General features: G+C 39.1%; 1 protein-coding gene across 1 annotated transcript in view; it reads left to right on the plus strand.

The window, feature by feature from the left end:
• The window catches only part of shisa9b (shisa family member 9b), a 40,523-nt gene extending 17,108 nt beyond the window's left edge, over positions 1–23,415 (plus strand). Inside the window, exons 3-4 of the mRNA XM_060897440.1 lie at positions 20,764–20,910; positions 22,892–23,415. Coding sequence (XP_060753423.1) covers positions 20,764–20,910; positions 22,892–23,286 — 542 coding nt within the window. The 3' untranslated portion in view covers positions 23,287–23,415. The remainder of the gene's footprint in view (positions 1–20,763; positions 20,911–22,891) is intronic.
• Positions 23,416–24,274: the final 859 nt, after the last annotated feature.

Below are 24,274 nucleotides of genomic sequence, written 5' to 3' on the forward strand. Positions count from 1 at the left end.
TGAGACATCTAGAGATGTTCCAGCTCCAGTTGGATTCCGTTTCATGAAGTATTTGGACATTCTAAGAGTTGATGTCAACTCCATGTGACCTTTGAGGACAACAACCTCCTCATCAATACACATTTGTCAGACTGTATATTTATAATCACACCCTCCAGTGTCACCCAAACGAGGATGAGGTTCACTTTTGAGTCTGGTTCCTCTCAAGGTTTCTTCCTTTTCCATCTAATTGAGTTATTCCTCACCACCTCAGTCACCTCAGACTCACTCTCACTCACTCATTTTCTACCACTTATCCGAACAACCTCGGGTCTCGGGGAGCCTGTGCCTATCTCCGGCGTCATTGGGCATCAAGGCAGGATACACCCTGGACGGAGTGCCAACCCATCGCAGGGCACACACACACTCTCATTCACTCACACAATCACACACTACGGACAATTTTCCAGAGATGCCAATCAACCTACCATGCATGTCTTTGGACCGGGGGAGGAAACCGGAGTACCCGGAGGAAACCCCTGAGGCACGGGGAGAACATGCAAACTCCACACACACAAGGTGGAGGCGGGAATCGAACCCCAACCCTGGAGGTGTGAGGCGAACGTGCTAACCACTAAGCCACCATGCCCCCCCCCCCCCCCACCTCAGACTATTAAGAATATTAATCTTGAACATCTGTGTTATATTAATCTTTGTACAATATAGTATACATTGTTAAAAGCGCTACACAAATAAATTTTAATGGAATTGAATGTATGTTGAATTATAAAAATGTTTTAACACAACAGGTTCGTTGCGCTCCAAGGGTTCTATTGGCCAGAACTACAGGGTTCTTTATAGAACCCCAAGCACCTTCTTAATTTAAGACCAATCTCTGATAGACAGAGCTTTTTATCGAGTTACTTGGGTAATTCATGTTAAAGCAGGCACAGCAACAGAAGATTCAGCCTAGAGCTCTGTCTGGATCAGGATTGGAAACTGCTGGTCAAAATCACTTCCAGCCAATAACCTGACAGCAGTATTGAGTAATAGCTTTGGGAAATATTTGTTCATTAATATTTATAGCATTTCAGGCACAGCACTGAATATTTATAATAACCGCATGAGACTGTATCACTGTGGTGATGAATCCAACTTTTTTTTTTTTTTTCTTGGGAAAACATAGACTTCCACATTCATAAACTGTTAAAGTCATTCGAGTTTTAAATGGCAGATTTTAATGCCACGTTTTCTAAACATAACCCGGCTTTGTCTAATAGATTTTTACATCACTTACTCTGTTTATAGCCTTCATCCGCATCCATATTTCAGTGACTGTTAGTTCATAGCACATTAGGAGTCATATTGCATTTTAATAATGCAGTATGACCACGATCACAAAATTGCCCATTAAAATTCACAGCATTTTGGGGGTTTAATAGAATTGTATAAAATATGGACCTTGTCAAGTTGGTTAAAACACCAGATTATCTACCAACAAGCAGGACATTAATTAAAGCAAAGGACGAATCTACAGAACAACTGAAAATAAGTATCCAAATAGTTTCACTGTTCACCTCAAACATTCACTCATCTTCTACCGCTTATCCGAACTACCTCGGGTCACGGGGAGGCTGTGCCTATCTCAGGCGTCATCGGGCATCAAGGCAGGATACACCCTGGACGGAGTGCCAACCCATCACAGGGCACACACACACTCTCATTCAGCTCATTGTGCATGTCTTTGGACCGGGGGAGGAAACCGGAGTACCCGGAGGAAACCCCCGAGGCACTGGGAGAACATGCAAACTCCACACACACAAGGCGGAGGCGGGAATCGAACCCCCAACCCTGGAGGTGTGAGGCGAAATCCCCCCCCCCCCCCACCTCAAACGTGCAAAACTGTTTTCATTTAAACTGTTAATGAAACTATGGTCAGAAAATGTATATCCCTTTAATTCTGACATATTAATCAACATTCACATCCATCCTCAACACTGTATCATTATTGAACTTATTCGAAGCAACAGCCTTTATTAATAATGTTAGTCACATTATCAGTTAATATACCAATCCACTTTTTTCAGGGTTTGTACCTGCATAATGCTTTTGCTAAAAAGTACAAGGTCAAGAGTTAAATGTACTGAATATGATGTTTGTACAGGTTTATGTTGAGCAGCTTGATCACAATTTGTTTACTCTTGCATCAGTTTACTCTAAAGTGTTTGCTGGTGTCTTACCTTTAGTCTATTACTTGGAAAGGAGTTTAATTCAGTTCAGTTTTATTTGAATATCTCTGTTAACAATAGACATTGTCACAAAGCAGCTTTAGATTTATCAATTGATCCCTAATGAGGAAGTCAGAGGTGAAGATGGTGAGGAAAATCTCCCTGAGATGATATGAGGAAGAAACTTCGATCCTCGTGTGTGTGAGAAAGGATGGAGAGAGTGATTATAAATCATCTCCCTTCTACAACTGTGTCCTATATGATGAGAAACTGGAGCTCATTTTAGTTTGAAGATGAAGTCTGTCTTGTTGAAGTGATGAAGAACTGATCACTGATGGAGGCTCCAGTGTAAAACTGTTCATATCGACTGGTTTCCAATGGAAGTTTTACCATCCGCATGTATCTCCTGTATCTCCAGGCTCCATGTGGTCCATCTTCAGGAGCACTGAAGGAAGGAACTTTCCAAATGACAACTGGCTTCTGTTTAGTGTCACTGATCATAATTTGGTCTTAAATCGCAGACCTCTATCGCTTGATATATTGTAGTAAAAGAGCTGCGATTGAATGCATGGCAGTTATGGAATAATTTAGGAATAATCTTCTTCTTCTTCTTTTTCTTCTTCTATAACCTAAATAAAGAAACGATATGCGGACATGTAACAAATGAAAGAAAAGCGTGTGGCTCTGATGCATTACGACGCCATTCTGCTGCATTGTTTTGACTCGACTTGTCCTCTTACAGAGAAAAGTCACTGCAAATCAATACAAAGATACTCACATCGCTGATCGCCTTTATCTCATGATGAAACATGTCCATCGTGATGGGAGTGGCTTCTTTCAGGATGACAACGTCCCTAATCACAAGGGCACAAGGGCTCACTGAATGGTTTGATGAGTTTGAACATTATGGAAATGATGTTTTGATCATTTTGGACCGACGGGTTAGCTTGTGCTTTTCACCAGCGCTATCATCAAAACCACATGAGGAAATATCTTTAGGAAGAACAGCTCGGTACAGTTCCAGTAAAATCCTTTAAAGTCTGTTCCAAGATGAACTGAAGCTGTTCTGTTGACTCATTGTGACACTATACATTGCTAAACTGTTCGATCTTCCATTAAATTGGCACTCGACTGTATTTGTCCTAATAGAAGGAATAAAACTCGACAGCAAGGGCTGTCATAGTCTGTCCTATAATCAGTTACAGTTCAGCCTGAAGCAAGTGTTTTATTCCACTTGTATAACTTTTCAGAGCAGGGCCGTGTGGTCAGGGGACGCAGGTGAGGCTCTGAAGCTCTGCCTCACTGCTCTTCCTAAAAATTAAACACAAATAAAGGTAACAAATTAAATATTTATTAATTAAACATTGGACATTTGTGCTATAAATGTCATTTCTGTAAGGACTCTATTGCCCCTTTTCCACCGAGGCAGTTTGAGTGCTGGTTCGGAGCCTGGGGGCGCCCGGGGGGGGGGCCACTGTTAGCACATTTGATAATGTACCTTAAGTATACTAATGTTTAATACACTTTTACTTTACTGCAATATGATACATTATCAGCACACATGATAGTAAGTAGCTACATGCTAAGGCTAACTTTTTTCTGTGTTAATGATAAAATAACATTATGTACTTTCTCGATAACAACCTCTGTTTATACAGATTACATGGAGCTGCACATAAACATTGGATTCGCCACGTTTGGGTGTTAATGTAGGTTCACAAAGCCATGAGCATTAACAGTAAAGCAACATCCGCCATTGTTGTTGTTTGTGTTTGCCGCTGCTGCGCTAACGTTGCTGTGTAACGTGACACGTATACAGTGACGTCAGACTCGGCTCTGTGATGCTCTCTAACCGATGGAAAGGCAAACCAGTTCTTAGAAGGTTCGCCAGTGGAACCAACTTTGAACCAGCACCAGTGCTAGCTCTGAACCAGCACTCGGTTCTTTTTGGTGGAAAAGGGGCATATGTGATTTACTGTAGCAACGAGTTCAGCCTTTAGGGGGCGTGTGTGATGCCAAGGGTTTTTACTTGTTCTGCTGTTGCTCTTCTTCTCCACAGACATGGCAAGCACCAGTATGCTATCTAAAAATAAGTGCATGGCAGCTTAGTTTAATTTTTGCTTTATCAGCAAAAATGGAAGATTCTATTTCAAAGCTTAAAAATGTCTCAAAACTGGACTTCCACTCAAAACGGGAGGTCATAAATATCCAGTAATCGATGTACAAGCAGCTCATTGTATGGTCAGTTTAAGCTACTCATATATTGAATTAATATAGTTAAATTTGATTCTGATTCTTATTCACAGTTGATTCATGAATTTTGTCTCTTGTGGAGCATCTGCACAGTAAGCATAATAATAAGCAATAAAGTGCTAATTTCCTGACCAGTCACTATCTAGAAGCCTATTTGTGACTTGTTAAAATAGCACAGCACATTTCACTTTATAGTAAAGTTGGCCTTGGCGTGTGCAGTGGCAGTCAGGTACACTGCGTGGTGTAGGTGGGTTTGCATTTCCTGCAACAATCGATTTTCCTTTAAAAAAAACAAAACAAAAAACAACAATCACCTTTAGCACTTTGTCTCTCTTACAGAAGGCACTTTTCAGGCTATTTTTACAGTATAGTTGTACCACATGACTGATATTACTTCGAAATTTGATCTGATAACTTATGCATAGTGGTGCTTTTATTGGAGTGGTGCACATCACCTTGACAACATGATTCCCAGGTAGATCACATCGTATAATCTCTAATCCATGAGAAATCGTGTCCGAACTTTTCACACCATAGTTAATAATAATAATATGTTTAATTTATATAGCGCCTTTCCCAAGCTCAAGGACGCTTTACAAGGTACATAGTGTAACATACATATTCGTCGGACATTTGCCCAGGACAAAGTATCATACATATACACACATATACATATCCGTCGGACATTTGGCCAGGACGAAGGATCACATGCAGCTGCATGAGATATTAGCAGAATACAGGACTATACACAAAAACATACAGTACAGGAGATAGGACTCTACATAGTTGCACAACCCTGAACCAATGCATTGTTAAATCTTTCAATTTTATTACTCCACTGAGTGTTTGTGGGTAAGAGATTATCATCGTGACACATCCTGACCTGGCAATATTTTCCTGCTCTTTCTTGCAAAAATATTTCCGATCTTAGATCTTACAGATTGTAAACGTATCTCCTGTGCATGGCCTGCTTCTGGTCACATCACAGATTATTGGCTCACTCTGTCAAAAACAACAATCTTCTTTTGGTCGTTCCTTTGTTGATATGGAAGCATACTGTACTTTGGTTCATTGTTGTGCTGAAAGGTAAGATTCCTTTTCATCTTCAACATACTACCAGATTTGCACTGAAATCGACCCAAAGTTTATGTCTCAGAAGAGCCTCTTTTCAGGTCTCTGGTTGCAGGATGTTAAACCAGACTATACACACAACAAGTGTTGTGAATATAAAGATGTATTCACAATGCAGCACTCGGTCAAAATCAGAGATGTGAGGTTGATGAGTGCTGGTGTAGTTGCCTGAGCCTTCATGTGTGTGCACAACAGCATAAAAATCAAAGACCTGACATTTTAACTCTTCTTCCTCTTTATACAGTGACCTTTATGTGCACAAGAGGTAACACAACTAAAAACACAACATCAAATTCAGAAAGCTGACAGCAGAAACAGAACCACAAAAAATGAACAATACTTTTAGCAGAGAAGGCGACCCATATGATGATGCTCCCACCACCATGCTTCACTGTCGGTGTGATGCTGTTGCAAGCATACTGTACTGTATGTGCAATTCTTCTTTCTTTTTGTTATTTCAATTTCATATAAAAATTGTTAGTAGTTATTACATTATATATGACAAAAATCATTCTGCATATAAAAATGACATCTGGCAGAAATAGATTTGGGTTTAAGGGCTTATCATCAGAGCCGATCGGCCCTACACGCTCACTACGCGAGTTGCGTAGGGCCCCGCAAATTACGCAAGGCCCCGCCTCCCCCCTGCTTCATTTTACAGCGCGTGTTAATGTTTACTGTGTAGATGACAATATGAAGCGGAGCTATCCATCTGGCCATGAAAAGAGAAAAAAGAAACAAAATGAGAGTGAAATGCGAGAACAGCAATCAGGTAAACTTGTGTTCTCTTAAGTTAAGTCTGTCTCTAGTCACTATCTGACTAGCTAAATTAGCTGTGCAGTGCTGACAGTGCATCTCTTGGCCTGTCTGTCACACAACAATTTATTGCGTGAACATTCGCGTGAATAAACGCCCAAGGGCAACGGTGTTTATTAACGGCAGCTCGATGACCGCGCCGCGCGTGAACATGCGTTCATATTATTTTCTGCTTATTTAAGATAATGTTAATATTCAACTCAAAATTCTATTTAAAATATTCCATTCAATAAAGATTTGTTTATACCTCATTCAATTCTGTATTGTTTTACCCTTTGACCGAGAGATGGAGCAAACTTTTTTAAAAGGAGGGAAGTTTGTAGTGGGAGCAGTGGGGTGTCAAGTGTGAATGTGTGGCAAATGGTTTACATGGCTCACGGGTCAGGTAGGAGGGCCCCTTAGCAGAATTTTGCTTAGGGCCCCAGTGTGGTCAGGATCGGCTCTGCTTATCATAGTCATGTGTTTATTTCCTGTAGATTAAAAGCAGTTTTGTTGGTTTGCACTGCAGTCACAAAGGCTAGGTTTATAAGATAATATACAAAGTTTTGCTTTAGGATTGTGTGAGTGTAACTTGAAATAACGACAAAAATGGTTCAGACTTAGGTTCAAGATTAAGCAATGACTTAATAATGACCACTGAATCTTCAACAGAAATCCAGAACACATAGACCAGACTGAACCCGGACAACGTTAAAGACACGGTGTCTATGGAGATATTTAGCACTCTTAAGCCCTATTCGGACGGGATTAGTTTTACGTGGGGACGTGGAGTAATGCAATTTTACCTCAGGACGTCTGTAATATTAATTGGCCAATTCGCACGGGACAAGACATCTCAGTAAAACTAGCAGAAGTGGGAGGGGTAACTCGCTTTACGCACCACAGTAACCTCCTTGTCGTCATGTGCGTATGACGTTGCTTCCTGTTATCACGTGTGCAAACAGACAACATGGTGCCTCCATGCTTGCAAAACGCGCCAAAAACTACTTTTAAACAGGAAATGACGGAATTTTACCGTACATATTTACAGCGGGTCTATTCGGACGGGATTAGTATTACCTGAGGTAATTTTTCCGGACCTTTTTACAGAAGGTAAAAGTCGCCGTAATCTTTACTGACATTGTCTGTAATGATTACCGAGATGGCACATTCGGACGGGACTAAAATCACCGAGAAGCTCTGGTAATAATTACTTTACCCCCACGTCCCCACGTAAAACTAATCCCGTCCGAATAGGGCTTTACACAGTAGTTTTGCTCTCAGTCAAGTGAAGAGCAGGGAGAATTCCAGGTCAGGCTGAGGACTGAAAGAGAGAAAATCAAAACTTTCAGTTTTTTGGAGTCCACAATCCCTTAATGGAATGATAAAACAGAAATTAATAGACAAGTTGTGCTAATTAGGACATAATTTCCCAGTGGTCAAATGAGATATAACTTTGGAGTTAATTGCTTGAAATGATCTGTTGTGTCTGATTAAGTGTTTGAGGGCTCATAGGAAAGGCCTCTTCAGTAGCTCAACTATTTTTATTAACTTCACCAATAGCCTAATTTGTTTGTGTCTGATAGTCAGGTTCATGTACCAGGATGGTTTAAGGTATTGTCTTTAATTTGTTCTGCTGTAATACTTCTTTATTGGCTAAGTCATGTATAAAAGAAATCCCTTTTTTTGTATTTCTTTCCTAAGTGTTAATGAAATTATAAAGTTTTTGGAGTTGTATAAAAGATTCATTTAAAAGAGTAATTTGGCAAATGAGGCGAAGACAATTATTTTGCTTGCAATTCATCAGCAGCCAACAACCTAAGTTAGCAGTTATGGTATTGTTGCCCTTTCATCGCTAAATAAAAATGTACTGAGCAGAACCGAGCCCCACTTCTTTTGGTACAAAAACTTTATTGTAATGAACCCGTTGACACTGAAGTCAAAGAATCCATATGCAGAATTTAATCACAGTAGAAACAGAACATAAATCGAGAAAATTGAGGCAAAAACATGGTCAAGGGACAGTTAAAAAAAACAAACACGCAGAAAACAGATAAAAGGCAACGAGAAAAACATCAAAATTGGTACAAATGAAAGTAAACACAGAAACAAACAACGACCAGCTCAGTATTTAGCAAGCTAATAATACTTTATGCTATATAAAGGGAAAACCAGGCAGTGTCCTTTGACACGGGGTGAGTCAATATTCTGGAGTGGGTGACCTCTGTCGATGAGAAGGGGGCGTTGCAGGGCAGATTGTCATTTACATTTACAGCATTTAGCAGACACCCTTATCCAGAGCGATGTACAGAAGTGCTTAAGTCTCTATCATTGGATACATTAACTCTGGGTCACTAGGTCACATACTTAAGATACCATGAGTCTAAAACACTGTGGGTTTTTTTTAATATATACATACATACAGTTGTGTTCAAAATGATTCAACCCCCACTGAAATTGATTGTTTTGGTCGGTTTGACATTGATTATGATCATTCAGTCATCCTGCTTACAATTAAATCAAAGAGGCACATGTAGGTCAGACAAATATAACATAACATTTATAATGAAATAACCACAAATGTCTTTTCTGAGCTCACATCATTATCAGTTTTATTCAACCCCCAAGTGACATTCAATCTTAGTACTTAGTACAACATCCTTTTACAGTTATAACAGCTTTTAAACGTGAAGCATAGCTTGACACAAGTGTCTTGCAGCGATCTACGGGTATTTTCGCCCATTCATCATGGGCAAAAGCCTCCAGTTCAGTCACATTCTTAGGCTTGCGCACTGCAACTGCTTTCTTTAAGTCCCACCAGAGGTTCTCAATCGGATTTAAGTCTGGTGACTGCGATGGCCACTTCAAAACGTTCCAGCCTTTAATCTGCAACCATGCTCTAGTGGACTTGGAGGTATGCTTGGGATCATTGTCCTGTTGAAAGGTCCAACGTCTTCCAAGCCTCAGGTTTGTGACGGACTGCATCACATTGTCATCCAATATCTTCTGGTACTGAAGAGAATTCATGGTACCTTGCACACGCTGAAGCTTCCCAGTACCTGCAGAAGCAAAACAGCCCCAAAGCATGATTGACCCCCCGCCATGCTTCACAGTAGGCAAGGTGTTCATACATACAACAAAGAGGGAGGAAGTGCTAGTTGAAGTGTTTCATGAATAAGTAGGTCTTCAACTGTTGTAGGAACTGTTGAAAATTGCCAGTGACTCAGCTATCTTGAAGTATACTTGCCTCTTACCCTGAGAGATGGTGGAACCAGTGGAGCAGTGCTGGTAGATCCGAGGGTGTTGTGAGGAGTGATGAGGGCTTTGAGCTACCGGAAGCCAGTGGAGGGATCGCAGCAGCAGGGTGGTATGCGAGAACTTTGGCAGGTTGAAGACAAGCTGTGCAGCTGCATTTTGGATCATTTGCAGAAGACGAATTGTGTTCATAGGTAGACCGGCCAGCAGTGCGTTGCAATAGTCCAGTCTTGAGATGACAAGAGACTGAACAAGTACCTGAGCAGCCCGTGTGGACAAAAATGGCCGAATCCTTCTAATGTTGTAGAGAAGAAACCGACATGAGCGAGTCACATTAGCAACATGAGAGGAAAAGGACAGATGATTGTCCATGGTTACCCCAAGGTTGTGAGCTGTGGCTGAAGGGGAGATCAGATCGTTATGCAGGGATATTGCAAGATCATGACCTGGGGATGAATCACCTGATGATCAGCAGATCAGTTATGCAAGGATTGAGCTTTAACTGATGAGCAGTCATCCATGACACTTCTCAGGCAACACAGCAGACAGAGGTTTGTGTTTATCTTCCTTTAATGCAGCCTATGGAGGTGTTGGGAATTAACTGGTGAGTGGAATGAGGTGTGTTATGTGAGGTAGAAGCTGAATTTTCAATGACCGGAGTTTAGACTCTTAGCCATTGCCAGCAAGCTAATATTAGCATAGCATAGCCTTTTATCACCTATGCTATGTGTTTCAACATTTACAAATTTTGAGAGAACATAAAAGATTTTACCTTCTTCTAGTGTATCTGCCTTTTCATGGATTAGCCTTTGACCTAATTTAAGTAAAATCTGTTATGTTTTGGCTCTTGGGTTTTTTTCTCTGTGTGTTTACCCATGATGCCCTTCTCTGCATCACCACACAAAGTACCATGCATTTTCTTTTTAATTATATAACTTCATAATAATTAAACTTTTAAACGTCTTTCTCTTATTCAAGTAGATATTTGGATTACATTTTCCTGTACTTTTACTTGTGACACTCCAAACATCTCTGACAATAATCAGTTATTAGTTATTTTTCTGTAAATCTTTTTTAATAGAATTGTAGAATTAATATATATTTTTAACTTTTAACTAAAACTTCTCAAATGATATAATAAAGATGTGAAAAAGAAAGTGATTTTAGAAATTGAGATTATTTACGAATTTACTATTTGATCTTTTTAATTTAGCTTCCCTACATTAGGAAACATTAATGCTACATATACTGTTTTTGTTTATTTATTTATTTATTTATTTATTTATTAGGACATTCGTGCATTATTCAAAAAGATTTATTTTCTGTGAAAGAGTCAGAATTATTTGATAAAACATTGTAGATTTATAAATCACCAATATGTAGTATTTGTCTAGAAAAAAACAAAACAAATGTTAATTGTCTGAAACTGAAAATATTGCCAAGTCAAGATGTTTTAACAGGGGTGTATAAACTTTTTTTTAATGTATAATAGGTGATAAAAATATTACCACCGGTCCACTTACCATGTGGAATTTCTTTTTAAAAAAAATAAAAGAACAATGCTAGAAAAGAAAAGAACTTAACTGTAGCAGCTAAGGACACAAAGGTTGTTTCCAGCAATTGAGACGAGTCCTAAATGAGCTGAAACCAGAGATACAGACACCCGTCAAGAGCTCATGAAAAATGCAAAGCAGTATTTTGGGATCTTGAAACCAATGCAGTTGGACTATTAGAAGGGCAGTGCTGTTCTCACACAAAAGCACCAGGCCAGAAATAAAAGAACAACTGCCTCAATCCTTCAAACTCCATTCGTTCTGAACACACAATAAAGAGCAGCAACGATGCGTTATTCAGTATTCAGTATTTAGTAATGGCTCGATTCCTGCGTGTTACGGACACGGCGATTCGTAAATGGCAACGATAGGATTTAGACTTTTACACACATTATAGCGAACTCACATGATGTGCTGTGACATTTCTCTCTTATCCTGACACTTCTCTGTGATTTAATTCTAGCATTTTATATGCAAACATTATATGTTTTTGTGTTTTTGTCATTAATGAAAAAAATGGACAGGATGATTATGAGTTTTGGTGGTCATGGTCGCTAGGGGTTTAGTCGGGGGGTTATTACATTTACCTCACACTATCGAGGTTGGGGTTTAATTCCCACCTCCTCCCTGTTTGAGGAACTTTCTGTCCCAGTCCAAACATGTGTGTCGTACAGTATATGGATAGGCACCTCTAAACTGTCTCGATGTGTGAATGGGTTATGTGTGCGACTATCCAGTGTATCCCCTGCCTTCTGCCCTATGTGGTAGAAGTGTGCCCTATACAGACTTCAGGTTCCCCATGACCCTGTGGATGAGCACTACAGAGAATAGCTCATCTACTTCAATGTTTGGTGCATTGTTTGGTGTGTCTGAGATGCTTTTCTGCACACTATGGGTGTAAAGAATGGTGTAAAAAGTTTCCTCTGATCTCTCTAATCAATAAGGTGCAGAACCAGATGTTGTATTTCTCGTCCTTCTGTGTGTAAACTCTATAGACATTCGGGTGTGAAATTTAAGCCAGGCAACAATGAACATGCTAGTCTAACCTGCTAGTCCAACATGCTTGTCCAACATGCTTGTCCAACATGCTAGTCTAACATGCTAGTCTAACATGCTAGTCCAACATGCTTGTCCAACATGCTTGTCCAACATGCTAGTCCAACATGCTTGTCCAACATGCTTGTCCAACATGCTTGTCCAACATGCTTGTCTAACATGCTAGTCCAACATGCCAGTCCAACATGCCAGTCCAACATGCCAGTCCAACATGCCTGTCCAACATGCTTGTCCAACATGCCAGTCCAACATGCCTGTCCAACATGCCTGTCCAACATGCCTGTCCAACATGCCAGTCCAACATGCTAGTCCAACATGCTAGTCAAAGGCACAGAATTTACATCCTGATGTTTAATATGAACATTAACGGCATCTCTTCACGTCTATCGGCATGATTTTATGCATTGTGCTGCTGCCAAATGATTGGCTGATTGGATCATGTTCCTATTAAAGTGACAGATGAATGGAAAATCAAACTGCTGATTGCATGTGCAATTTTTTTTGACAGCATGAGCATTTTCTTTATGAGCAGCAGAAAGAGATATTTCAATTTGAGTATAACAATAGATGTTCCAACTTTCTCTGATTGGCCCAGAATTCAGCATTGTAGTGCGCTGCAGAAGCTGAACAAACAAAACATAATGAATATCACAGCTAATGCGTTTGTTGTACAAACAAAAGCACCTGATTACATGTACAATTAAAAAACTTATTTATTTATTTCTTTTTGGCATAAGGGGCTTAGTGGTTCCTGGTGATCTTTTGTTGATTGTTTGAGTCACCAGTCACAAGTTACAGGAAATAAAGACCAAAGAGTTCAGACCAGGCTTTCAGATAGTAGCTGAATGCTAACCAAGGGAATTGCTAGCTCAAAGCTTATTGGCTGATCCTGGCGCCAATTTTTAAATACCTCACTCACTATAAAACCACTTACAGATTATTTTTGTTATTACTGTTTGGTTTTAATGATGGTGATGTATAAATAAAGGCATTTGTAGATATATGGCAGGGAGAGCCAAAAATGAGCTCATTTACTGACCTTGAGGACAACAGGATAAAACTTAGTAGCTAGACTAAGGCCGCGTTCACACTGCAAGTCTTAATGCTCAATTCGGATATTTTGCTCAGATCTGATTTTTTTGTTTGGCTGTTCACATTACCTTTTAAAATGTGGCCTATATCAGATACCAGTGTGAACTGTTTGCTGTTTCGAACTGACCCGCATGCGCAAACGAACAATAACAATGACGTCACACGCAGCACGCCGTTGCGCTAAAGTTGGCGAGGTTATGGAGGAAGTAAGTATTTTCGCGTTTCTTACTAAATGTTTGTGTAATGGCAGCACAGAGACGCAGTGTTTTGAAAATTCCGGACGTCGAGGGCAACTTTTGATTATTTGATCCATTTTGTAGGCGTAGTCACGTTTGTGTGCGTACTCACCGGCGCATAATTGTGACGGCGCATCGATGTGCATCGATGTCGGCGCATCGATGTAGATTGACCTAAAAGTCTCATCAAATCCGCCTTGGTTGTTCACACTGCGGCCACATTGGAAAAAATCAGATTTGGGTCTGATTTGAGTGTTCACACTACTCCTGAAGAAGTCTGACCTGGTCACTTGACCCCAAAAAAATCAGATTTGGGCCACTTTTACCTGCAGTGTGAACGGGGCCTAAATGGCCAGAACTTTGTGGACACATGACCCTCACACACATAAGTGCTTTGTTACTCAGTACTCTGTTGCTCACATAAATAGCTTGTGTGTATATATATTGTTGCTGTCGGGCAGAAACCTCGTATGTCCACATTTTGTCAATTTCATATTTTTTCACATATCGATGCTATTGGTCAGTCACCACGTGGGTCTGTTATTTTTACAAGTTATTAACCAATCTAAAGTCTTGAAAATAGCTTGGGCGCAAATCTCATAACTCCATTGGACACTTCAACTGTCCACCTCTTCCTCACTCCGCGGGAGAGCTTCGTGGCATATTTCTCCTCAAGAAGAGTTGCAGCGAATCAACACGTCTTCTGAGGTAAATGTCTTCAAAACACTGGGCTCAAAGAAAAAAAAATCTTGACCCCCGCTAGTTCTGGTGCTTGTCTGAGGACAGGAATTTAGTGCAAGACAATCCACTGCAACGCGGACTAAACCCTGTGCACTGCAGATAAGGTACGGCGTTTTTTTAATTTCCTGAAAAGTAACGGTTTTGGAGATATGAGGATTCCGTCTGACAGCGACGATATGTATATGTAAATAATCGTTAGGCTGCAGCAGCAGGCCATATTCACATATTCAATTTAATTTAATTTAATTCAGTTTATTTGTACATTGCTTTTAACAATTCACATTGTCTCAAAGCAGCTTTACAGAATAACAAAAACAGAATACAGATTCGATTAAGTTTAAAATTAAATTAATATTTATCTCTAACATTTATCCTTAATGATCAAGCCTTAGGTGACAATGGTGAGGGAAAACTCCCTGAGATGATATGAGGGAGAAACCTTGAGAGGAACCAGACTCAGGAGTGAATCTCATCCTCATTTGGGTGACACTGGACAGGACATAATGTCAATGTAAATAATGTCAATGTAAATAATGTCCTTTCTACAACGGTTTATAGTCCAGTGGAATTGTGTAACCAAGAGCTCATGAGAAGCTAACAGGTCAGAGTCATTACTGAGTTCATTTCAGACTTAACACAAATTTCTTCATATAATACATATACATTAGAGGACAGGAAATTCTTTTTTCACATATCCCAACATTGGAGGTTGTGGTCTGAGCACAGCGTCATAAATGATACAGCACCCTTTGAGCAGTGAGGGCTAGGGGCCTTTCTCAAGGGCCCAACAGTAGCAGCTTGGCAGTGCTGGGGCTTGAACAGTGACTCTCAACCCAGAGCCTTAATTACTTGAGCCACCACATTTCTCCAATGGCATGTGTAACTGTTAACTATTTATTAGGACTGCCTGATGTTTTTTTCTGTCCGACATGCTCTCTTTACACCAACAGGAATCAGAGCTACATGGTTTTCTCTCAGTAATGAGTACTATAGTGTTGTTTATAAAACCCTGACTCCTGGCCTTGACGCTTGACTGTAATAGGACTGCATAGTGGCTGTGTGAAATGTGCTGTCTGCAGAACCGTACTACAGGAAGCATGTGTAACTAATGCTGGCATATTCATTATGTTTCTGTCTGCAGAAATGGCTTAAAATCCAATCAAAGAGTGTGCCAGGGGAGAATGATGGGAAAAGAAGCCCGGGTGACATTTTGGTGATAGCTGACATGTTCTCTCAACAGGACAAATGCCTGTTCTGTTCAAGAGCCGGGCGCAAATTACAGCAATTTCTGTCAGACTGACGCTCGATTTTGTCACCTGAGAAATAATTTATACCCAAAGCTGAACAGCTTTGTCTGCCATTTGCCCAATGACTAACCTTTTCAAGTGATTTACAAACATATGATACACAAGCAGAATCAGTTTGGTTTCTATCCAGATTCAGCTGTGTGCCCTAAATGGAAATAAAGACACAATACTGTACAGTCATTAAGTTCTGAGGCTTCACTCAAGTTCCATGGTTGAGGAAAGGCTTGTGGATTTATTGTGTTGGAGATCTTTTCATACAAAACTGAAAACAAGTTGTGACAGAGAATCGTGCGTGTTTCTGAGAACGAGAGAAGGAAGAGAAGAAGAAGGAGAAGAAGAAGGAGAATCGAGGCAATACGATTATGAGGACCTTTATCTTTTCCACAAATTAGTGCTGTGTACAAATACATCTTGATTTTCCATGATCGCTGATATATATTGGAAAAATGATCCCTTGATCAATACATGACTACATAAATGAGCTTCTACACACAAATAAGAACCTGGACATTGCAGCTTGTAAATGACGAGACATCAGAGAATACATGCAACGTTAATATTAATAAGGTGAATCAATTTGAAATCACATCGGTGCCTTTTCAATGCTGTCTCTGTGCATCGGTTTTAATAATCCAGGACTACGTGATTCATTCATGTGAGTAATGATCGTGCCAAAGGGATGATATGTCACTGTCAAAAATTCAAAAAATCATTATATGCCACATTATATGCTACTTAAAGTAGCTATAATCACTCACACACCTATACACCACACACCTATACAACTTCACTGGCCACTTTAATAGGAATGCTTGTACATCTGGACCTGTATTAATAAAATATTGTCAGAATGATCTCAGTGAGCTCCTAATTTAGCTTAAAACTAGGAATCTTATATTTATAGTGATTCAGGACCAATCTCAGAACTCTGAGCAAGGAAAATACAACAACTTTTCTCTTAGAGAGGAGGCGGGGCTTAACCTGTCACTAGGTATGACATTCTTTTAAAGTCTGTGATTGGTTGTCTAATAAACAAAAATAGAAGCACTTTTAATATCTAGTCTATTATAAACCTTCACTTTGTTTCTATGTAAAGATATTTTAGGTTCTATCGTGTATGGATTATTTTTGTGACATTATCATATTGTGATGTTCTAACATCTGTATGTTATAAATGTAATAAATTTAATGTAAATGTAAACATCTCAGACACAGAGCATAAATGTCATAGAGACAAATGATATCATTTAAAGTATCTCTAAATGACATAGCGGCTCACAATCTCTAACGTGATTGGTCACAAAAATAATCTCTACACGATCTAATCTGTATCATCTTATTAACTCACTATCATTATTAAATATTTTATACAACACATTTCTTCTCCCTCTTCACTTTTCAGTCATTTTCTCATCTGATAAAGAAACTCTTAAACCTCTTAAAAGTCCTCATCATGATTCCTAACACTTTTTGACCTTATGAGCTCTTTTAAGGGTTAAGAAGCTTTATGAATAACGTTTATCTTTACTAGGATCTTCTCTTTAATTTGAAGGGGAAACGCCAACATTTCTAAGAATTTTCTTCGAAATTTGTCACTGTGAGCAACTCTATACACTGAGAATATTCATATATACAGTATGGGAACTGATTATTTATATAAAATAATTATTTATTATTTTAGTTCTCAAATGGCAGCAGTACGATGCATAAAATCAGACATTTAATCAATCATTCAGCCATGTTTACATCAGAAGATAGAAAAAAGTCTAATATTTGTGAGAATAACAATGGCATGGATGTTGGTATCATATGGGTTCAGTATTTCAGAATCTGCTAGTATTATGCATAGAAAAAACATCCTGTGTACAGGGAGTCTGCAGGCTGTTTGGAGTCTCGTGGCCCAGTGGTCACCCTGCCCAGGGGTTGATCTGCATGGTCAGTCAGTGACTCATGGGATTGTTGTGGATGGAGCCACCCAGAGACTGTCATGCCTTCTTTGAACCAAGGTTGTGTCAGTCAGCTGTATGGTCTGGTCTTTATCAGCAATCATTTCTAGACTTTGACAGGAAGGAATTAGTGTTGGGTCTGTTGTGAACTCAGAGTTTGTACTGACCCATTAGTTCCTCAGGAGCTAGTTCCTGGTTGCGTTATATACTGTTGCTGACATTATTTTACATTGACATTATTTACTGTCAACCAAATGAGGATAAGGTTCACTTCTGAGCCTGGATCCTCTTAAGGTTTCTTCCTCATATCATCTCAGAGAGTCTTTCTTTGTTGCCGTCGCCTCCGGCTTGCTTATTAGGGATAGGTGATAGATATATAGTATTTAAAATTTTAAATGATCATTTTTAAATTAATTTTAAACTTTAAATGTATATATTATTTTATTTATATTTCTTCTTATTTTTCTTCTTCTTCTTCTTCTTCTTCTTCTTCTTCTTCTTCTAATTATTATTATTATTGTTATTATTGTTGTTGTTGTTGTTATTATTATTATTATTATTATTATTATTATTATTATTATTATTATTATATATTTATTTCTTTTTTCTCTTCTGGTTCTATACTTTTGTAAAGCTACTTTGAGACAATGTGAATTGTTAATTGAAATGAATTGAATTAAAACATGTTGTTGATAATAGAAATCAGATGAGGATGAACAGACTGGACTGAGCTGACAGGAAGTCTATAGTAACTCAAATGAACACTCTACATCTGTGGTCAGCTGAAAAGCATCTCAGAATGCACAAAAAACAAAGGTTAAGGTGGATGAACTACAACAGCTGAAGACTCCTGTTAGGTTCTGCTCCTATCAACTGAGAACAAGAAACTGATGCTCTCATTGGCACAGACGCACCCAAACTGTCCAGTTTGGCCAATGACAGCCTCAGATTCTTATTCGTTGCCCATCCACTTCAAGGTTTTTTTTCATTCTGAGATGCTTACCTGCTCAATACGGTTGTAAAGAGTCTTCTTGGCAGCTGGCCATTTTCCTCTGATCTCCCTTATCGACCCACAGAACCGTTGGGTTACTCACTCATGTTTTAGGTTTTCGTGTGTAAACTCTAGAGGCTGCTGTGTGTGAAAATCCCAAGAGATCATCAGCGTCTGAAAAATCACAATCAAAGTCACAGAGATCAAAACTTTATCCCTATTCTGATGATTGATGTGAACATTAACTGAAGCTCTGACCTGCATATGCATTATTATTTTTTTTATTAGTTTACATTCATATGTCCTTAAACATCTCAATCCAGATTCATTCCCTCTTCTGTTCTGTGAAATCCTTGAAAAAAAATTTCAGAAAAAGTTCAGAACCACCACCAAGTCTCACAGAGGTAGACTTCAAAAGGGGGAGAAGTGCTTTACTTCGAATGGACCCAAAGGTAGGACAGATGGAGCTCCACAGGTTGTGTGTAGAGATGGGAGAACCTGCCAGAAGGACAGCTATCTCTGCAGCACTCCACTGAACTAGCCCTTTATGGTAGACTGGCCATACAGAAACAACTACTCAGTAAAAGGCACATGGGCGCTCACTTGGAAATTATACAGTAAAAAGCCACTAAAAGGATGTTCAGGTCATAAGAAACAAGACTTTATGTTCCAGTGAAACCAAAAATGAACTCTATAGTGTGAATGACAAACCGTACAACTGCACTAAACTATTTGCTGTTCATCACGTGGCCGACTTCATTCCTACATTCCTACAATTCTATCATAATCAAGAAGAATTAAGAATGTTGCCAAAATACATTTGAATACTTCCATAACTGATATTTCTTCTTCTTCTTCTTCTTCTTCTTCTTCTTTTTCTTTTTCTGCTTGCTAGATATTCATGTTCAGATAAACAGTAAATGCTTGGACTGCTTGGTTCAGCAAGATTTAGCTTCTTTTGTGGTGATGGTGCGAAAGCAGGTGACAAAAACGTGCAATAGTTAAAAAAAAGGGAAGAAGCATATATTTGTCACATATACATTAGAGCACAGTGCAATTCTTTTCGCATATCCCAGTGTTGGAGATTGGGGTCAGAGCATAGGGTCAGCCAATGGCGTAAGTTTCATTTTGACATTGGTGGGGACATCATTTATTTGTCATTGGTGGGGACATAATTTATTTGTCATTGGTGGGGACATCATTTATTTGTCATTGGTGGGGACATAATTTATTTGACATTGGTGGGGACATCATTTATTTGACATTGGTGGGGACATCATTTATTTGACATTGGTGGGGACATCATTTATTTGACATTGGTGGGGACAACATATAAGAATACTTTCTTACTCACATACCAGTAGCTGCATAATCACGTCGCATATTGCTTCATACAACGGACTCTAGCTGCAGCCTCTGACCTCAACACATTAGTGAGAAAGACAAAGCCAATCAAACAGCGATGTGGGTTAGAGAGGCGGGACTCAAAAAAGGCAAAGGCCAATCCTTTTAGAGAGGTGAGTTACAGAGGCAGGATTCATTGCAGGGGGTAAATCTGTTAAACGTTTGTTGATTCCTGGATAAATGTTAAATGAAATAAGTAAAAAAGCACAAGACACACAGACATCAGTGGTATATATATATATATATATATATATATATATATATATATATATATATATATATATATATATATATATATAGGCTTGGTCCAATTGAGTGTTCCCTGGATATTGGTCCCTACCCAAATCGACGCCCTTGGGGTCAGCCATGATACAGCACACCTGTAGCAGTGGGGGCTGGTGGCAGCTTGGCAGTGCTGGGGCTTGAACCTCAATCCCAAACTAAAACATCCATGAACCACCACTGCCTCAATAGATAGTACTAAGGGCTAGAACTCAGCAGTACTCAGAGTACCACAGACAACCTTCTGAATCATAGAAGGCTAGAATAGCATTTAATACACATAATAATGTCCAACAATTGGCTATGGTTTTTATATTTATCATCACCAGCTACACACAGGTTAGGAGGTTATTACAGCACTGGTTAGGAGTCAATGTGTATGTGTGTGAGAGCTTGTAAATCCTGGCTGTCTTATATACACACTTTTTTCACGTCAAATTCTGTTCAATATTAGCATAGAAAGAAGCATGTCTTGTTTCTTATCCCCTTGGCTTTTCTCTTTTCTTCATTTCAGAAAGCAACCAGATCAACAATATGAGTCCAGGATCAGGCCTAATGCAGGCAATGACCCAGTACCCCACACTGGGGCAGGTTTCTCACACCTATGAGCAACCACAGCCTGTCAAGGAGCTCAACAAATATGCATCCTTGAAAGCAGTAGGTAAGCGTGCTTAAGTACTTAGACTGCATAACTTGAACCAGTAAGAAAACCATACAAGCATTTGCTGCAGTTGGGAAGTTGGTTAAAAGCTGTAGGTCAGAATAGAAAATTGAAATGCTGAATAGAAATGAAATAGAAATTGGCATGCTGATCGTACAGCTTACTGAACACCAGTCAGATCATTTATGATCACTTATTATCATTTAGATCAGTTATGACCATCAATAATTAAAATTCATCTGATTTTTATTTACTTAACTATCAGTAACATCTAATTCACATTCAGTTGGATTTAAGCAAATTTCACTGTGGTGATTCAGTTAAAAGGAGAAATATTCAACAACGTATTTTAGAACGAACAATAACGAATCGTAGAAGTATTTGTTTGTTGCAGTTCTAAAAGAGAGAAAGATGCTATGCTTCTATTGATACTATAATTCTGTACCTCATATTTCAACACATATTTTCAAGTAGGATTTAAAATAAATGAACAAATAAACATTGTAGTTTGTTCAAAAAATATATTCGAATGTCCGATAATTGCTTAATATTTCAAATGAAAAATGGATCATAAATTAAACAACATTAAAATCTATGATGGGAAGTTTCCTGATAAAATTTCACATGGATGTTTAACATAAAATAAATTATTCTGCATCAAGGTCTCGCTCATTGAATATTAGTTGGCAGACCAATTTCTGAATTTGACGACAGATGCTGGCAGAAGGTACATGCATCCTGGTGGATATTTTGCCAACACAGTCAATCACAACTGAGGTTTTCCTCCAGGTAATCCATTAAGTGCTAGCTTTTCAGATGGACTGTAGAGGAAACAAGCCAAAAATAAGACAGCAGTCTAAAGTGAATTCAAATGTTTGGCCCATTGCTGACAGAAACATGGTGCTCAGAGCCAGATATTTGCTAATCTGGGGCTATTGATGTACATGAATGAGCCTTGTTCTCCCAGGTGACCCTCCTCTCTCTACTGCCTGCCTTGTTTTGCATGCTGATCTGCCTGTAGCTAATGTTAGATGTTAGTTCCAAGCAAGCAAGGACTCAAGATGGTGTAAAGGTTAAAAAGGTCAACCTGAAGGATATTTAATTAAGCATTCTAAGATATCATATAGACTACATGCATATATATATATATATATATATATATATATATATATATATATATATATATATATATATATATATATATATATACATATATATAGTCGGAGGTGTCAAGGTGATATCAGTGTGTCAAAGGTGGAAAACTTGCATCTCACCCCGGTTCACTGGGGATAGGCTAAAAAAATGAAAGAACAAAACATCTCTAGAATGATGATCAAAGAAAATTGCTTGATATAACTGCATCAACAGATTTAGGTGGGTTTAACAATGCTATATGATTACCCAAAAGAATGCTACCATCTCCAAGGGTTTAATCCATTACTGTCTGTGCTGAGCTTGGCATTTTCTTTCCATGCGCGTTTCCCCAGGCTTCTCTGGTTTTCCTCTACCTCAGGCCCAATGTACCTGGAATGGACTTTGGTTCCACTATTACCTTTACCAGGATGAACTACGTTTAATGAATAAATGCTATTTATGGATGCATAAAAATAACTAGAAACATTCTGTGGCCAAATGTATAATTAAACATATTTTATAATCTCAGACCATTTAGATACCTTTAAAAAACTAACACAGGCCAATTGCCATATTAAGACTATTTTCCCATAGCTATTCCTGCTTGTAAGGATGTACATAAAATATTTTTTTTAGTCTTCCTGTTATGGCTATATTTCTCAGAGGGACTGAATTTAATGTGTGTATACAGTAGCTGCCTCCAATTAAGTCCTTATTGGAGAAAAGCAAACTACAGCTTGTTTAGCACAAGGCCAAAATAACCTCATAGTTTTGCATATAAGGCAGCTTTGTAGATTTTATTGGCTCACTTTGAACATCCATTATTTGTTTCTCCTTGTGTTTTCAGCTGAGAAAGCTAATGAGAACTTTTACACAAATCGGAGACATGGGGTGGAATTGACGACCAAAGGCACGTTACCCCTGCACTCAGTGCAACTTGAGCCGGAGCCAACCAACCCTTATAGCCCAGAGTTGCCTTGCCAAAAACAAAACGGACACAAGGTGAAGAGCGTTAAGGTGTCGGGCTCACATCCACTGCCCTATGGCTCCAACACCATTTCTACCCCAGGTATGCTGAGGAGCCGGGAGGGATCAGATGTACTTGGGCGTCGCCACACATATGCCCCTAAAAAGCACAGCACGCTACTAGAGCAGGTCAATGAGTTGGGCTCACCAAGCCAGCCTTACCTGCCTCCCCACCCATACTACATCAGCAACAGTAAGACTGAGGTGACTGTGTGAAATGTATGACACAGCCAGCTGACCTGAGCCAGACTAGAGCAATCAAAGAAGGAGAGAAAGATTTCCAGAGATTTGTTTTGTTTCCTTATGGCCAGGCATTGACAGAGGTGCATCTGAGCATCTGATTTGGCCCCATGTGTAGGATCTGTACTTTCTTTTGTTGCAGGGATGACTGTGCATGAAAAAGAATGGTGTAGAACTCATTCCAGAGCTATCAACAGTATATTTTATAAACTGTACTCTCTTCATTTCAGTTACTGTAATGTCTGCATTGTAATTCAACATTATAGTTATAAGCTTATGATACAAACAAACTGTCCAGCAGACTATAAACTTGTCGTTATACTTATCTGCAGTGCATTGTGGGAATAGTGGCACTCTGGTCAGTAAGTCTGTAATGCTGTATACAGGGCTGCACTCTTCTGGGTTACATAGCCAGCAGTGTCAGTGTACCTGAGGCTTAAATGGAGCAGAAGTCCAATAATGCTGGACAGTTAATTTTCCTTAATCTTGCTTACTTCATTTTGATATTGTCTCGGAACAACATGTACCAAAACCTCTGTACGTGGGCTTGTCTGTTGGTCCCGGCATCTAATACTTTGTTCTGTTTTAAGGTAATTTCAGTGTTTTGTCAAGAATTAATATATAGGGCTTTGATTCATGCAAATGTAAGTGTAATTTGATTATTTGTTTACATTTTAGTTGGGCACAAGACAGTTTATTTTCTCATTTGCTAACTGTTGCTATTTTGAGGATTATAAATGAATGGTGGTGGATGGCACGAAAAGTGTAATTTAAAGTGTAAACCTGACAATGCAGTGGTTTTGTAAACCAGTTTGGTCCAAAAAATGCTTTTGCAAGAGGAGGACTGTGGAGGACTAAGCTGCATTACCCAGTGCATTACATTACATATGCATTACCAACTGCATTACACTCTGTGGAAGACTAAGCTGCATTACCCACTGCATTACATTACATATGCATTACC

Source organism: Tachysurus vachellii, chromosome 21 (assembly GCF_030014155.1).
Source record: "Tachysurus vachellii isolate PV-2020 chromosome 21, HZAU_Pvac_v1, whole genome shotgun sequence".
NCBI classification, from domain to species: domain Eukaryota; kingdom Metazoa; phylum Chordata; class Actinopteri; order Siluriformes; family Bagridae; genus Tachysurus; species Tachysurus vachellii.